This window comes from Triturus cristatus, chromosome 11, assembly GCF_964204655.1.
Source record: "Triturus cristatus chromosome 11, aTriCri1.1, whole genome shotgun sequence".
NCBI lineage: Eukaryota > Metazoa > Chordata > Amphibia > Caudata > Salamandridae > Triturus > Triturus cristatus.
Genome location: NC_140594.1, coordinates 165,583,743 through 165,599,100, shown reverse-complemented (window position 1 = coordinate 165,599,100; position 15,358 = coordinate 165,583,743). Strand labels below are relative to the sequence as shown.

Here is a 15,358-nt window from a genome sequence, read left to right as displayed (position 1 = left end):
TTTTCTATAATTCCTACATTTAATGTGGTTGATGTAATTGAAAGTAGTACAATATTGATACTTTGGGTAGAACCATTCGATATGTACCTATGAATGAATCCTACTGGACGAATGTCCATTTGTTTGAGCACAGGCTGAGGTCAGCATCTCTACCTAGTGCCTCAAAAAGTCAAGGAGGGTCATATATGCGAGTAGAAAAAGGAAGGTTGGAGTGTCCAATCGTTGGGAATGATGAACATGCCTTACTTTATCCAAGACTCACGTGCATAGTTACCCCATTGCTAGAATCCTGTCACTTGGGTATGTTGTCAAATCAGCCCGGTTTTGATAAATGGGACCTGATTGGCCTCTCTGACGTCGGGGACATGTGGGTGAGGGGTACGGTGGTTCCATTCGCCGAGCTACAGGCCAAATACTAGCTCCACGAGGGGGAAACCTTTCGTTACCTACAAGCACGCAGCGCACTCACCAAGGCCATTCCTAGGGGCTCTGACCTACCGGCCTCATCGCCTGTAGAAGATGGGCTACTAGACGACTACCTGCCAGATAAGGCGATTTCCTTAACATATCGCTAGATAATTAACAATCTTCCAGAACCACTTGATAAAATCCGTATGAAATGGGCGGACGACCTTGGGGACATACCGGATGCGGACTGGAGGGAGGCACTGGCTTCTCCCAAAGAGGTGGCTATCCAGTCCCGGTTTAAACTTATCCAATTAAAATTGTTACACATAGCATATTATACTTCCACAGCTCTGGTCAAGATGGGATTTCTGTCCTCCCCACATTGCCCCCGTGACTGTGGTGCGGTGGGTACCTTCATGCATCAATGGTGGGAATGCCAGATCCTCCAACACTATTGGACTGAGACTGTGTCCCTTATGTCTCAAATATTCCGGAAACCAATAGACCCCACCCCAAGGTTGTGTCTCTTAAATATCTGGGATGCCACCGATCTGAATCGTTCCGAGCAAATGTGGGTTTCTCTGGGCTGTATGGTAGCAAAGAGGAATATTACTAGAATGTGGAAGGGAAGTGCTGTGCCCCGTAGAATGGACTGGGCAGCGGATATGGACTGGTGTATGCAAGCTGAGAGGGCGATATACGAAGGAAGGGGGTACCCGGGCAAATGGACTAGAGTGTGGGGCCCATGGAACGAATACAGAGGACTCCTATGTACCCCTTTTGCAGATGGTGCTCCCTATAATGTAGATGGAGAATCTCTTTAGAAGGCGCAGACTGCGAGCTGCCTGTCTGTCATTGCTACTGTCTCTCTTAATTATTTTTACCACAATAATGCGACTTTTATTTTCAGTGATGTATTCTCTGACGATTGCTTTATTTCATGTTATTGTTTTCTGCTGTGTTGTCATTTTTTTGACCGTGCATGGTCTCTTCCTAACTTTGTCTCTTGGCAGGATGCTTTTTCAGTTTTCGAATCGGTCTCTAAATTTCTTTGAACAATTGATATGTTTGTCATGTCAGTATAATTTTTATGCTGCATTCTGTGTCGAATGCTAATCTTATGATTCTTCTTGCAGATTTGCCTACAAAGATGAATATGAAAAGTTTAAGCTGTATCTGACTATCATCCTGTTACTTGGTGCTGTTGCATGCATGTTCTTTCTACACTATAGGTAAGCACTTGACCGAGTATGATGTCAATAAGGTTCTCTCTAGTGCACTTTAGAAAATGTTTGTCAGCTTTGAAGCTGGCAGGGTCCTGGTGTCACATGCGCCTGGTTAATTAATGTTCTGGCATTTCCAGCATTGTAAATATGACCTAGTGCTCCCATTAAAAGTGTATTTTTAAAAATTGTGGTGAAATGCCTTACCTTACTCCAGCATATGCCATTGGAACTGTACTTGGAATCCCACATGTTCCTATGTTATAATGTCTGAAGATGGACTGGTATTTTTTAATAAATCATTTTCCAGAATCCACCATAGTTCAGCAAGGAAGTCTTTTTGTTGTTAATAAAACAATTTTAGAACTGTTTTTGTTGAATAAAGTGCAGGGTGAGGTCGTCCGTCAGGTGTACCAGCTACTAGTGGCTGAATAAGGCATATAGAGATTATTTCGCAAAGGGTTTAGGATATAGACTATACATTGTCTTGTATAGTGATCATGGGACATGAATGTACAGCTTTGACATTCTGGCTACAGAACTGTGTGTAAGAAATGTTATCCGACCACTAACTCTGACCACTGTTTTTTCCGTGGCAGAGGAGTTAATTTCTAAATTAACAAAGTAAGATGCACTCCTATCTTCTCTTTGTCCCCGGCTCACGGGGAGATGCTTGGGATTTTGCATTGTCCCCTAGCCTTAATTCACTTTGATAAAGTATTGTGGGTTTTATTATTAGGCCTACTCTTTTGCCACAGTCAATTATAGATGGCAAACAGATGCTTGGAAATTAAGGCAAGCAAGACACTTTTGTCAACTGGCAGTGGTCACTTGATTTATTTTTCTTCTAAGGGTACCTGTGCCACCACTTGAAAGTACATGATGTAATATCATTCTGAATGGACAATGCTTGATGTTTATATATAGACCATGCTAATGGAATTCTTCGTGAGACTGATTGAGTTAAAGACAGGCAATGGAATGTCATGACCGGAATGAAAGTCCAAAACAGCCTCGAGGTGGATTTTGGAAGAAGGTCCCCAGTATCTGGGAAGACGTGGTTACTGGTATAGCTTGACCACAATCTACCTACTCTACAAGCTGATGCAGTAACCATCAGGCGTCTTTATTTGTGGTTTAGAAAGTCAAGATGCCTGAATAAGGAACTTGAGAGGGCTACAAGCCTACTTTTGTAAAGCTCTTCAGAAGTTGAGAGGCTAACCAGACCGCTGGAGAATATTCTAACTATGTCAAGTCTGGACATCCGAAATAACTGATCACTTCACTCGTATTGTCAAAACTGCTGATAACAGAAATCAGCCCCATAAAAATTCCAAAAAAAGATGAGGTGCTCGAGCACCTTTTTCAGTTCAGTGCCCTGTACAAGCTTGCCAGGAGGCCCAGCTTCCTCCACTTCTTTGCACGGCTTCAGCTGATTCTTTTAGGTTCCTTTTTCTTGCATAAGTTACTTATGTCTACTGTGCCAATTCCACTGTTTTACTGATCAGGTCTTACAAAGCTGCTGGCAACACGGGGGTGGAGTAAACAGAAATATATAAAAGGTTTGGGCTTAATATTTAATGAATTATGGAAAGACCCCTATGGATACAAGCACACAAAGAATTCTATGTCCACCAATGTCGGTTTCCATATCGAGAAATATAAACAAATCAGCTATATCAAATGTTATTATTAATGTCTTCAGCTAAACTAAAAAATAAATGGATAAATTGCAAAGTACAAAAAAAAATTAATATGCAAGCCAGTGCCATTCTTCAGCTTGAGCAAGAGTCCCAACCCCACAAATCTGTGTGTCATAGAACATAAATGTCCTGTAAATGGGCAAAAACGCCCTTAAACTATGTTCCTGTTTAGTCCACCTAATCCCAAAACATGAATCTTCTTCAAAGTATCATCTTCTCTAGGATTGACTAACCAGTGAACATTCTAAAAGACAAAACCAACTCACTTCTCAGGGGAATCCTTGTTATTTACAGTCCGCCTTCTTCAGCATAATCTTTGTGATCATATTGTGAAACATATACTATATTGCATAGTTGTGTGTGTGGTATTAAAAGGCAGAAGATGCTTCAATGTCATGAACATTACGTGGTCTATTGTTCCCTCACAACTAATTTGTCAAAACCAACTTCTCTGCGCATCCAGGTTTGCACAGATGCATTCTGCATATGCACATGGGTCTAAAACATGTCTCAGTAACTTATGAAACAGCTCACCTAGTCCTGATACATGAGCTAACTCTGGAGCTATCAAATAGCATATTCCAATACCTTAGATAACAAATGGGTTCTCGTCAAACATGTCCCAGGCGATTGTGACTTTGCGGTGAAAAAACAAAATAGGACTCTGAGCCTGGAGGTGGGATATATGAGTGATGTCATTAGTGTGGTTGTTCAATCCCTGTCAGTTGGGAGCTGAGCTGATTACACCCTAGCTCTTCGTGGGAATCCCTTCCTTAACTTGTAACTTCTTGCTTAAGAAAGTACCTAATCATATACCATCCTGCCTTCAGGGTCTACTTACCAATGTGCATCTTTGAAATTAAATGGAGAAGTTGCAAGGAAAGGGTTTTTCCTGTTTATGGCAAGGGGCACGTGACATTGCCTGTTTCCTGGTGAGCACTCGTCCTACGCTTTGTAAGGTGAAGCTGGTTAGATTTGAAATGCATTCTTTTACGCCAGCGAGTCCTGGTTTTTCAGCAATGGCTTTTGCTGCTTTCTGCCTCAAGAGTCCTCGGTTCTGCCCCAATAGTACAGGAATGCTGTGGACTACACTTGGGAGTCTTGGCTTCATGATTATCTAGGTCTCAATTCTCCTTGATCAGCCATGTGTAAACAGGGTGTATTACTTTTTAGTTGTGATCTGGGCAGTTGAGCTCTTCTACCTCATGGACTTGATTCCAAAGATTGGTGTGATAAAACTTGAGATATTCCTTTATATTGCCAAGAGGATTTTGTCTTATTCTAGGAAGGCATATGTTGTTTGGATTGGAAAAAAGGTGGGACCCAGTCTAATTTTAAAAACCTTCAGTGATTTTTAAGCTTTTTCTGTCCTCATTCTACAGTGGGCGGCCATTGTGAGCCTGTTGACTTTAACAAGGAAGATGAGGGACCTTTTCCAGCATGAGGCTTTTAACCAGTGTAGATGTGCTGCTAGTGTGAATAGGAAAAATGAATAAAGGTATTTGTGAGGGCATCCTCTGAACTGACTGCTGAGCTGGAGGCTGCATACAGGGCCCAGAGTGATGCACTGGTATTTGCATTTTCTGATTAAGATTTCTGCTAATGCTCTTGATTCTCATTGTAAAAATGCAACAATTTTTTTTTCTCACTTTTTTTTGGTACCACAATTTTCCACTTCAAAAGGCGTGCTTACTGCGTCACTTGGCCATGTCCTTGCACCTCAATTACGTGATTGAAGATTGGGCTAGACCACCTTCTCGAAGGATCTTCGTCCTGGAGTATAGGCCAGTGGGTCTTACCCTTTGCTAGGTAGCGCTGTGGCTGCAGAGACAGATGGATTTAGCTTGTAGTAGGGAGCGTGTTTGGTGCCAGCAGCATTACTTCAGTGCTAAGCTTTGCAAGAGTTTACCATCAGAGTTGCAGCAAGGTTTATTTAAATAAAGATACATACCAATTTTATTAAACACGATATTTCAAAGCAAAAGGAAAACCAAATTGTGCCTTATTCAAGTCATAGTGCCCATGCAGATATATTTTGCTTTCTGTTTACGTGATCCCTCGTTTTATGGTAGGGATTTGTCTCTTTTAGGCATCGTCGTTACTGGTAACTTTTGTATTTGTTTTTTTAATGAACAGAGATCCAAGTAGCAAGTAGCAAGTATATCAGAAATGTAGACGAACGGAGACAGTTTTTTTTAAGTCACTGCCCAGAATCACAGGATGTAAAGTGTCATTGCCGAGACTCGAACCCAGTTCCCCAGTTTCGAGGTCGACCGCCCTAGCCGCTAGGCCAACTCCTCTCCCCAAGTTGATTTACATAGCTGTTCTCTGCTCACGTTCATGTCTTTATGGTTTATGCTTTTTGTCTGCCTGATTTAGAACAAGGAGCTCCTCTTGTAGAAGAGAGAAGGGGAAGTGATCATTTACTCACGGGGTACACAGGATGTATGGGACAGAATTGTTAGCTTACTGTTCTAGTTAACAATCGGATGAGACCCGGGAGATGCAACGTTTAAAGGCAACATGTGGAAAAAGTCCTCAAATTCCTCCAGGGAGGTATTGATAAAAAGCTAGTCGAGCTGAAGTCTCTTCACAGAATGTGCTATAATGTGCGACATGTCCATAAACTTGGGGAGGCAGATGTTGAAATGTGCATAAGGGGATGTAAACAGAAATGCACCGTTCTTCACACATGCTGGAGTTGACCTACGCTAGAATGGTCCTTGCAGGAAGTATCCAGAGAACTAGGAAAAACCACAGCGGAACCATGAACTTCACAGCACCAACTATACTCCCAGGGATCTGGGATGCAACAGACTTGATTAGATGTAAATAGACCACTTGTAAATCAAGGACTCACTGTAGCAAAAAGGAACAATCACAAAATGGACATGTAACTTGAACTGTTGCATTGCTGCCGAAAGGACGGTCTACTAAGGTTGTCTCAAAATATTTGAAAGAGTTTGGGGGAATGGATGGAACATAATGGCAATTGCTAAAATAAGACTTGAAATAAGTTATCCCTTGGAGAAGTTATATAGACTACATGCAATACACGAGACCAAGATTGTTTCCATGGTAACCGTTTATTTTGGGAGGTGGGGGTTCTTAGTTTAACACAAAACGGTAGGAGAAATAAGAGGGAGATGGTGGACAATGTTATTTCTGTACAAATTATTTGTATGATTGTATAAATGCTCCACTTTGCACACTGTCTGAAATTTGTAAACTGCCCATAAGTACATCATGATTTTCTTGCTTGCATGGGCTGCTGTTGTCCCCTGATGGAGATGCCTTACTGTTTTTTTCATTGACCTAGAATCAACCCTTCAATTGGTACCTTTACACGGTAATGACCCTGCTACCCTTATTTTCTGCGTTATGCTTTCCCCTATTTGTCCTGGCATTAGCCAAGACTTTTTTGTTTTCCCCAAAAATTAATTCAAAACGTATATATATATGTTGAGGGGTTGTCAATCAGCCATCTTCTTCTTTGTCTGTTGTATGGCCATTCGGCCCATCACAGCATACAGCATGGGCCAATAGGCCATTGCCTCCCTTGGCTGTAACTGACCGCATCCTGCCAGTGCTAATCTGTGTAAAGTGTAGTCTCCTTCAGTGCCATGGACTTGCGGTTCAATATGTTCTCTTTATAAATAAAAAGGCAACAAAACCATGTGTTTATTGATATTACTTTTTGCCAGAGCCGGATTCTCCTCAGACTTAGCTTCCGAGCTCATGCTCCTGTTTGTAGTATGCCACTTTCAATGCGGCCATGGCTAGCAGTCTCCATCTTGGAAATGGTCTGTTTAAAACATTCCAAGTCAGGCATGAGTGCACATGCACGCAGATTCACATGGGACTGTTTGTATAGTTTAATAAAAATGTATTAACAAAAAATATTCTATGTTGGCTGCCTGTAGGTCCAAATGCATGTGAATTCACAGACATCCTTCGAAATTTTTTGAAAATTGTATTATAAAAGCCATTTCAAGATGGCTGCCCGTGCATGCGTGTACATATGCATGCATGAGTGGCCGTTGTTGCATGTTTTTGATAGCTAAAGTGTAACAATAACATTTCAAGAAGGCCACTCTTGTGTCTCCATGCATACGCATGTTTGGGCAACCATCTTGGAAAGGTAAAATATGGCAAAGGAAATGATCAATGCCAAAGCCAATAGGTCTACGGTCATCGCAGTCCCATTGGCTTTGCCATTGCTTGTTCTACTAATGCTTTTCCAAACTCACACTACCTTCTAACCCTCTTGTCTTGAGTTTTTTGCCATTTCTTCTTATATAAGGGTAATGGAACTACCCTATTAAATAAAGACAGTGACTAAAATCAGCAAGGAAATATTCTCCTGACTGCTTTTGTGACATGTGGGTGGGTAAGAATCCATTTCTAAGCTCAGCAATTTAAAGCTTACAGTACCAGTACAGAAGTAAAAGCACAGTGCAAGATGGTGTATGTTCTGTATTTCATTGATACCTTGTGAACAAACATGTGGCTCATTCTGCAATTCACTGTTTTTCTTCCAGGGTCACAGATGAAGTCTTTAACTTCCTGCTGGTTTGGTATTACTGTACGTTGACAATAAGGGAGAGCATTCTCATCAGCAATGGCTCCAGGTAGCTAGTGTGTGCATGCGCATCCAAGAATAATGGGTTGTGTGGTGGGCTTAATAGATGCTTTGGTCCGTTCTCTAACCCGCCATGAGCATATTTTTCTTAGGCATTTTACCTAAACTAAAGAAGGAGAAAGAAGGTGGGATTTGCTTAATGCATCAAGTCACTCATGTAAATGTACCAGACAGCTTTCTTCTCTTCCGGTTTCCTCTCTACTTCCTCTTTCTCGCCCTCTCGGGTTCTGATCTCTTCCCTGCTTATCTCTCCCCCATGTTGTTCCCACACGCTTTGTTGCGCTCCCCGTTGTTGGGTATGCATGTCTTGCTATTGATGATCGTCCATCTATTCTGTACACTCATGATGGATTTACATGACATTGTCACCCTATTTTTTTTTGGGGAGTTCTTGATGCCGATAAAAATAATAAGTACAACAACAAAAAGGGTGGCTGTGAGCCACTGTTGGAAAGTAAAATTAATTTAAAAAAGACAAGGCAAGAACTGCATACTTAGGGGAACAAGGTATAAATTCTGATTGATTGATTGATTGGATTATTTGCCTCGGAGGAACATCCTGTGATTGTGGACAAGTCGATTTATCTAACTGCGCCTAAAAATAAAATGTGCAACATAATTTGGTGCACACGTGTACTGCTTTAATGCCCTTGGGCCAAGTCTGCATTAAATAAAACTGCAAATCAAACCTCTAAATATTTTTAGGAAGTCCATTTATATAATGAGGTGAAGGTCTGGATTCCTGTATTTTTCCCCTTTAATTTTTATTTTCTTACATCTATCTCAAAGAGCTTAAAGATCTAGGGAGTTGGGCCATCAGCTCACAATTGGTACCCGTGTTTTTGATCGGCTACACATCATTCAGTTTGTGGCATGTACCAAGGTTGGGGTATAGTGCCCACCAAGCGCATCTCTGGTTTAAACAAGCATCGGCATACAAATAGAACACGGTGATCAGTACGGGGTTGTTTGCTCTCCCCCACGCCCCAATGACACACTCAGGAGTGAGACCCTCAGTAAAGACACACCCAGTAGTGATACATACAGGAGTGATAACCTCAGGAGAGACACACAGGACTGATAAACTTAAGAGTGACACGCCCAGGAGTGACACACTCTGGAGTGTAAGTACAGGGGCCCCTGACCCTGCAGGCTGGACTCATTAAGATGTGGCCTAACGGTTAGAGCATATGACCTCGAAGCTGGGTATCCAGGTTCGAGTCTCTGCGGCTCAACCGCATGTGATTCTGGGCAAATCACTTCATCTCCCCGCGACGAACAAAACATGGATGTGCCCGTCTGGAACAGCTGGTGCTCCGGTAAAGCGCCCGGATACCTCCAGATTGAATTCGAGCTATATAAAACTGCGAGACAAAAAACACAGCTCTGCGGATCTTACATGCCCGGAAATTGCTTGTACTGTCTCCACGCAAGGAAGCTAGAGATGTTTAGGAACGACTGCTGTGGCACAAAATTCCATGAAGATGCTTGTGTGTGGCATAGAAGGACTCCCTGCAGATAAATCACGGATTACAGTGACATAACACGTGACAGTAAGAAAATAACAAGCGCTCGCCATGACGTTTTCGTCGCCTTTTTCTGCCGTCCCACTTGGATGGCCTCGCCTGCTAAAAGCTTTCTTGTCTGTATGGGGCCATGTGTTTGGCCCCATAAAGAAGATAAGAAACCTTTTACGCCAGCAGGAAATCCAACTGGGACGGCTCTAAAAGAGAAAAGTGTACGTCACTGGAAGCTATTTTCCAATGGCTGGCCACCGTTTAGCATAAACCGTGACGTCAGCCAATGGAAAAGAGGGGCGGGGCTTAAAACCCGCTATTGAAAGCTACCCAAAAACATAAAATCTCGCCAGCGAGACTGCGCATGTCATGGCAGCCTACGCTAGCCGAGACCTAAAAACCTCATTCCTATCAAACTGTACCACTGCTGCAGCCTCCTTACTGACATAGCTGGATTTCTTGTCCATGTGTAGTATCCGTCTCTCTCTCTGGCACAACACCCCCCTCCAAATTAAGGAAGACAAAACACCATCTCAGTGCTCAGAAAACTTGAATTTGTCGTTTATTGCACCACCAGCAGAGCTCCACATGGAAAATTACATTGTGTTACATCCCATCAACGTTTGAGTATTTGCCCATCATCCCATCCCTTTAGTTTGTTTAATATGAGAAGGCCGTAGGACCCCTTTTCCTTTTCTGATTCCGTAATATAGAACTTGGACTCCTGTGACTCTACCTTATTAGTATAATTAGCTGCTTTAAGATCTGATGGTTCCTACATATGTTTCCACGGAAGGCTAAGACAAGCATCTTGGTTACTTTAGCACCGTACAACACAGACCACTGTATACTATAAAAATGACAGTCTGTATATTTGCTGTCTGACATGCTCTACTGTTTATCAGGTTGTTTCTGGTCTGCCATTTGCGCATTTGTTTTTTTGTAACCCGTGTGTCCATGGAGTGCAGTGGATTTATGTTTGCCGTAGCACAAAGTAGTTATTGATCTCTGGCGTTGTGCTGGTTTCCAGTTACCTGGTTTCTTTGATCACTTTAATTCAACCAGCCAGCTTTCCTTCTGCCGACTGTTCTCCATACCAGACAGTTTTAACCTTTGTGGCCCTATTGCTAACTGAGAAAATCTTCTTAAACTTCTATTTGTCAGCTGAAGGGCCTTTTGCATTTCTGTAGCTAAACAGGTTCATTTCGTGCATTGCTCTTGCAAAAGATCAGTTAAAAACGTAAGGGCAGGAAGAAGTTTTCACTGACACATAGCTTATAGCTGGGTGCATTGCTACTGTGGTCATGAGCGTTTCCTGAATAGATTTAGGTTGGCGATGGTGTGGCGGAGGAAGCTGTGTGTTGGACCCAGCTGTGGTGGTGTTATATACTCTGCCGTTACAAGTCATGTATCAGCGGCTGCTGCTGTCAGCCCTTCCAGAATAATATTGTGCAACCTAAACAGTGAAGTAATGTTAGCCACCTCTAAGAAAAGGAGACCGAGAGGTTCATGTTCTTATCTTTCTTTTTCTTTACACTTCTCCAACACGGTCTGTTGATTTTCCTGACCAATCATTGTCCTCTTTTCAGCCTGGCGTGCTGACACCTGTCTTTTGCTGGAACCCAAACAGCTCTTGGACTCCCCAGGAGGAGGCCTACTTTTGAAAAGGCTTGGTTGTACTTGAAAACTATGAAGTACCAGAATAATCTGAAGAATGATTTTTGCTGCATCTACTTACTCCTTAATTCCTTTTAAAAGCCTCGTAACAGACTTACCCTTCCAGACCACCTTAGATGTGATGTCTGGCGACCCAAGTCTGCCTCTCACTCTGCTTGTACTAAAAACACTTGTAGACCTTTAGTGGCCAAACCACACTCACAAGCTCCACTAAATTTATGTTTAGCTGTAAAGTTGGTTGAAGTTGTTGATTTTTAATCTATCTAGCAGTCAACCATGAAAGTTTTTTTTTGTTTACATTAAAAGTCCTACTGAGATCTTTATTTCTTTAGATTTGTTCATTGATATCAACATTTGATGAAAATGTAATAAGCTTCCTTCAGCTGTTGGTGTTTTTTAAGCTTGCATGATAAACTTGTAGAAAGGTCGCCATATGTTGATGCAACTTAATGTAAATAGGGAGCGAATCCAAGCAATTTTTTGAGTCCGATGATCGCTCATGGTATAGTATTGTGACTGAATACAAGTTAAACCTCCAAATTTCCTACCCAATGTTTCCCTTATTGTTGCTACTCGTTTGTACAGTTTCACATCTTTGCTTAATCCTATCCTTAAATTTTGATTGAGAGAACACCTATTTCCTGATTTGTCAATAACTGTCAAAATAGGAAAACGTGCAAGGTGATTATAGAACAGTTTCAATATTTTGTAACTTGTATTTGTGATCTCTTCTCCCTGTTCCTCCTTATAACTGTTGTTGAAAGTTCCTCAATAAAATGGTTTCATAAAAAGAATTTTCAGATAATACTCCTGTTCTGTACCCCAGACAAAGTTGTAGGGTGCTCATTTGTGATGAACAGGCAGGTTTCTTGTATCACAGTTAGTTATGTCTTGTGAAAGACCTCAAGCCTTTAGTTCACAGCGTGCGCCAGAGGCTTGGGGAGAGCGGTGAAGAAAGCCTTCCCTGTGTCCAACTCTTAGTTTTTCATCCTAGGTGGTCCCCTGCTTTCGTCTGACTATTATGTTCTATTTCTTGCCTCAGAGCCCCTACTAAGGCCGAATATGTGCATTTTTGTGACTTATCTGTATCTGCTTAGGAAGTAATTGGTTCTTGGCCCCAAAATAAAATCTATTTTGAATCTGCATAGACAGAAAAATGCAGTTTCTTGACACATGTAGAAAGAAATGGTTCTTGCTACGGAAGACAGTTAGGTTGCATCTCTTTTCAAGTGATACATTTCACAGAACATATTTGCATATCCACCGTTTCTAGAGTTCAAGGGCCTGCACTGAATTCCCATCATCCCGTCTACACTTGTATGACAATTACTTCACAGGTTGCTTAAAAGATCTCCTCAACCGCTGAATGCCAATCTCTGGGTGGAAGCCTATTCTGGAACTTGCTCAAACATTGGCCTGCCTGGCTGAATTAATCAAACAGAAGCTTTTGCAGGCACGCGCAGGCCACACTAAGTACACTATTGACAGCTGAGTTGGAAGTTTGTTCCATGCAGACACAGCAACATTACACACTTCCTCACTCAGACCAGAGACAACAGAAAGCAGCAGTGCAAGCTTCCCTTTGAACAGCATTGGTGACATTGGTGCAAGATTCTCACACTCACTGACAAGGCAGACTAGGGTGTCCACCTCACTCCTGGGCATTACGAACACTGCTTCCAGTTCTGGACTTTTGTGATAGCCACTTTCATTCTGGTTGTTGTAGTCTTGTCTCATTTCATGTAACGAGTTCTGGAGTCCTCAAGATATTTGCTGTCCTGTACTGAAGGCGTCCTCTGTGGTGTTGTGTTTAGTTCCGAAGGTCATCTTTTGTGTATGGTCCTGAAGGCTATCTTTAGCTTTTGCCTTGGATCACACACCGTGTCACTGTGATTTCAGTGCCACTCATCCCTGCCAGATTCATCAGAAGGAAACCCAGCAACATGTTTTAGGGAAGGGGGAGGGGCTTCAGTTGATGCCCAGAGTGTATCATCAGCAGTCCCAACACCACTACAGTAGTGTGGTCCCTGAAGACATGGTCTTCTCAGGCACCTATTACGCTATTGCACAGGTATCGCCCATAAGCTGCACAGTGGATTCATGTATTTGATGAAGAGAACAGTGCACATTAGCATTTTTGCTGAGTTTTTAAAGCATAAACAGAATACTTTTCTTATTGCCGCTGCATTTCTAAGTTTTCGCATCTCCAGGCGCTATAAATAACAGATGCTGCTATTACTTAGTTTAATGGCATTCATTTTGCATGCCTCAAAATGCTATAAGACAGAGATTCAAGTCGGCGCTGTCTAACTCGCTGAGCCATCTCGCCACCCCAGATAGGTATACGTCACCACAGCAGTGTTTCCATGTCGTGTTCATATTGGGTCTACTCTTCATGGTATTGTTCCTGTTTTGTATACGTAATCTATTTTCCCTGTTCTCGCAGTACATCAGCCGTTGTCATATTGTTTTCCGCCCTCTGTACGTGTTCTGTGGTCTCGTATGTTCCAAGTGCTCCTGCACACACAGAAATGAACAAGAATTGATATGAATAGCTCACTTTTTGCTCACTTAGGTACACAATGACCCCTCCCTATACACCACAATTAGGCAGATATTTTAATGGCACACTAAAATGGAAATGGCAGTGCCCTCTTTTTCCACGCTAAAGTACTTTTTGGGATCCTCTTTCTCGTGGCTTGTCTTCATGCCAGGTCTGCTGCTTCATTACCTGGTTGCTCTGGGCAGTGCCAGGTAGACCGAAATCTGCACTGCCCGCAACCTCTATCTGAACAGGACCATGGAAGTATTCTGCACTGTAGGAGGCGACTAGCCCTTCGAGCCACTTTTTCTGTGCGTCCGCCTTTCTGATTGGTTATTATCGATTGAGTGTTGCAGGTCTGGCTGTGCTCTATGTAATTATAGGAGAAATGGCTGTCTTGCACAAAAGCAGGAAGAGGCATGGCAAGAAAAATGTGGCTTGTCGCTTTTGTGACTTTTCCTGCGCTCCATTCTTGAGATGTTACAGCAGCTGATGCATCTGCTCCTTTCTGGGGCTTAAGATAATCTTCAGAAACGGATGGTACAGATCTAGAGCAAAGTGCTTGAAATGCAAATTTACTTAGCAAGCAAAAGCATATTTTGCCCTATGGGAGGTGTAGATCCGACCCTTTGACAATCTGCTACACCGCTGCCATCGCTGTACCATACAGCATATCCGACGCATAACCTCTGGATTTTGCCTTCTAACTATTGACCGAGCGAGGCAAACTCTGCGTTAGGCGGTGGGGGAAGGTGGGTCCGGTAGCAAGTACATGGTGCGCTGGGATCAAATCACTCACGCTGGTTTCTGGGTCAGCAGTCTTGTTGACTGCCACAGTACACCTTACGATCCATACTGAATCGCAAATCCATAGAGGCTTGTAATGGCCGTGCCTCTCTCCATTGTGAGGCAGTGCTTTGAAACCTTAATTTTCGTTGCATACGATGTGTCTGTTAACAAGACCCTAAAGGTAGTGGTAAAACCTTCACAAAGTTGAATTTGTACCCAAGGGATAGCTTTTCCTTTGCTCACCCCTATGCCTGCAACTGGCACTGACAAACAGTCGCCATAGAGATCTGCATTCCTGTTCAAGGTCCTTCACAGAAAGCCAACTTTACAAATGTAAATGCCTTTGGTACACCCAGTAATCCTCAGAATCTGGGCTTGTGTTATGTTAAAGATATACTGATTCTGTTAGAAGCAAATATACAACAAATTGTAACCCAATAAAAGGCTAAAAAAAATAGTCCTTCATGTACCTAACCAATGGGATGCGAAGACAATTGTACACATCTAAATTACAAGAAAATAAACAAACATACAGCAATATTATTAACCTTTTCTACAAGGTATCATGTATCAGTGTGTTACTAAGGGTGAGTTGCAGTGCTTCTGAAGGTGCCATAGGGCAAAAGGTCACTCAGGGAAGTCCAACAAAAGCTTGGTATACAATGATAACTAAATGTACATTGGCAAGCATCGACTCAATGTTTATGTCCATTCGTCATTGCAATTAATCAAACTGCATTTAGATGTCAACGTTTTGACCCTCTTAAAGATGATTTAGAATCAAGTCTTCTTCAGGACAAAACGAATTGCTACACCCCATATAAAAGAATGTGTGAGTAGTGTATCTACAAGGTAGT

General features: G+C 42.3%; 1 protein-coding gene across 2 annotated transcripts in view; it reads left to right on the top strand.

The window, feature by feature from the left end:
- The window catches only part of TMEM120B (transmembrane protein 120B), a 96,042-nt gene that overhangs the window by 54,960 nt on the left and 25,724 nt on the right, over window positions 1-15,358 (top strand). Inside the window, exons 5-7 of one of the 2 annotated variants that reach the window (XM_085636363.1) lie at window positions 1,545-1,640; window positions 6,654-6,683; window positions 7,876-7,965. In XM_085636363.1, the coding sequence (XP_085492489.1) occupies window positions 1,545-1,640; window positions 6,654-6,683; window positions 7,876-7,965 (216 nt within the window). The remainder of the gene's footprint in view (window positions 1-1,544; window positions 1,641-6,653; window positions 6,684-7,875; window positions 7,966-15,358) is intronic. The other variant, XM_085636365.1, reaches the window with a different exon arrangement.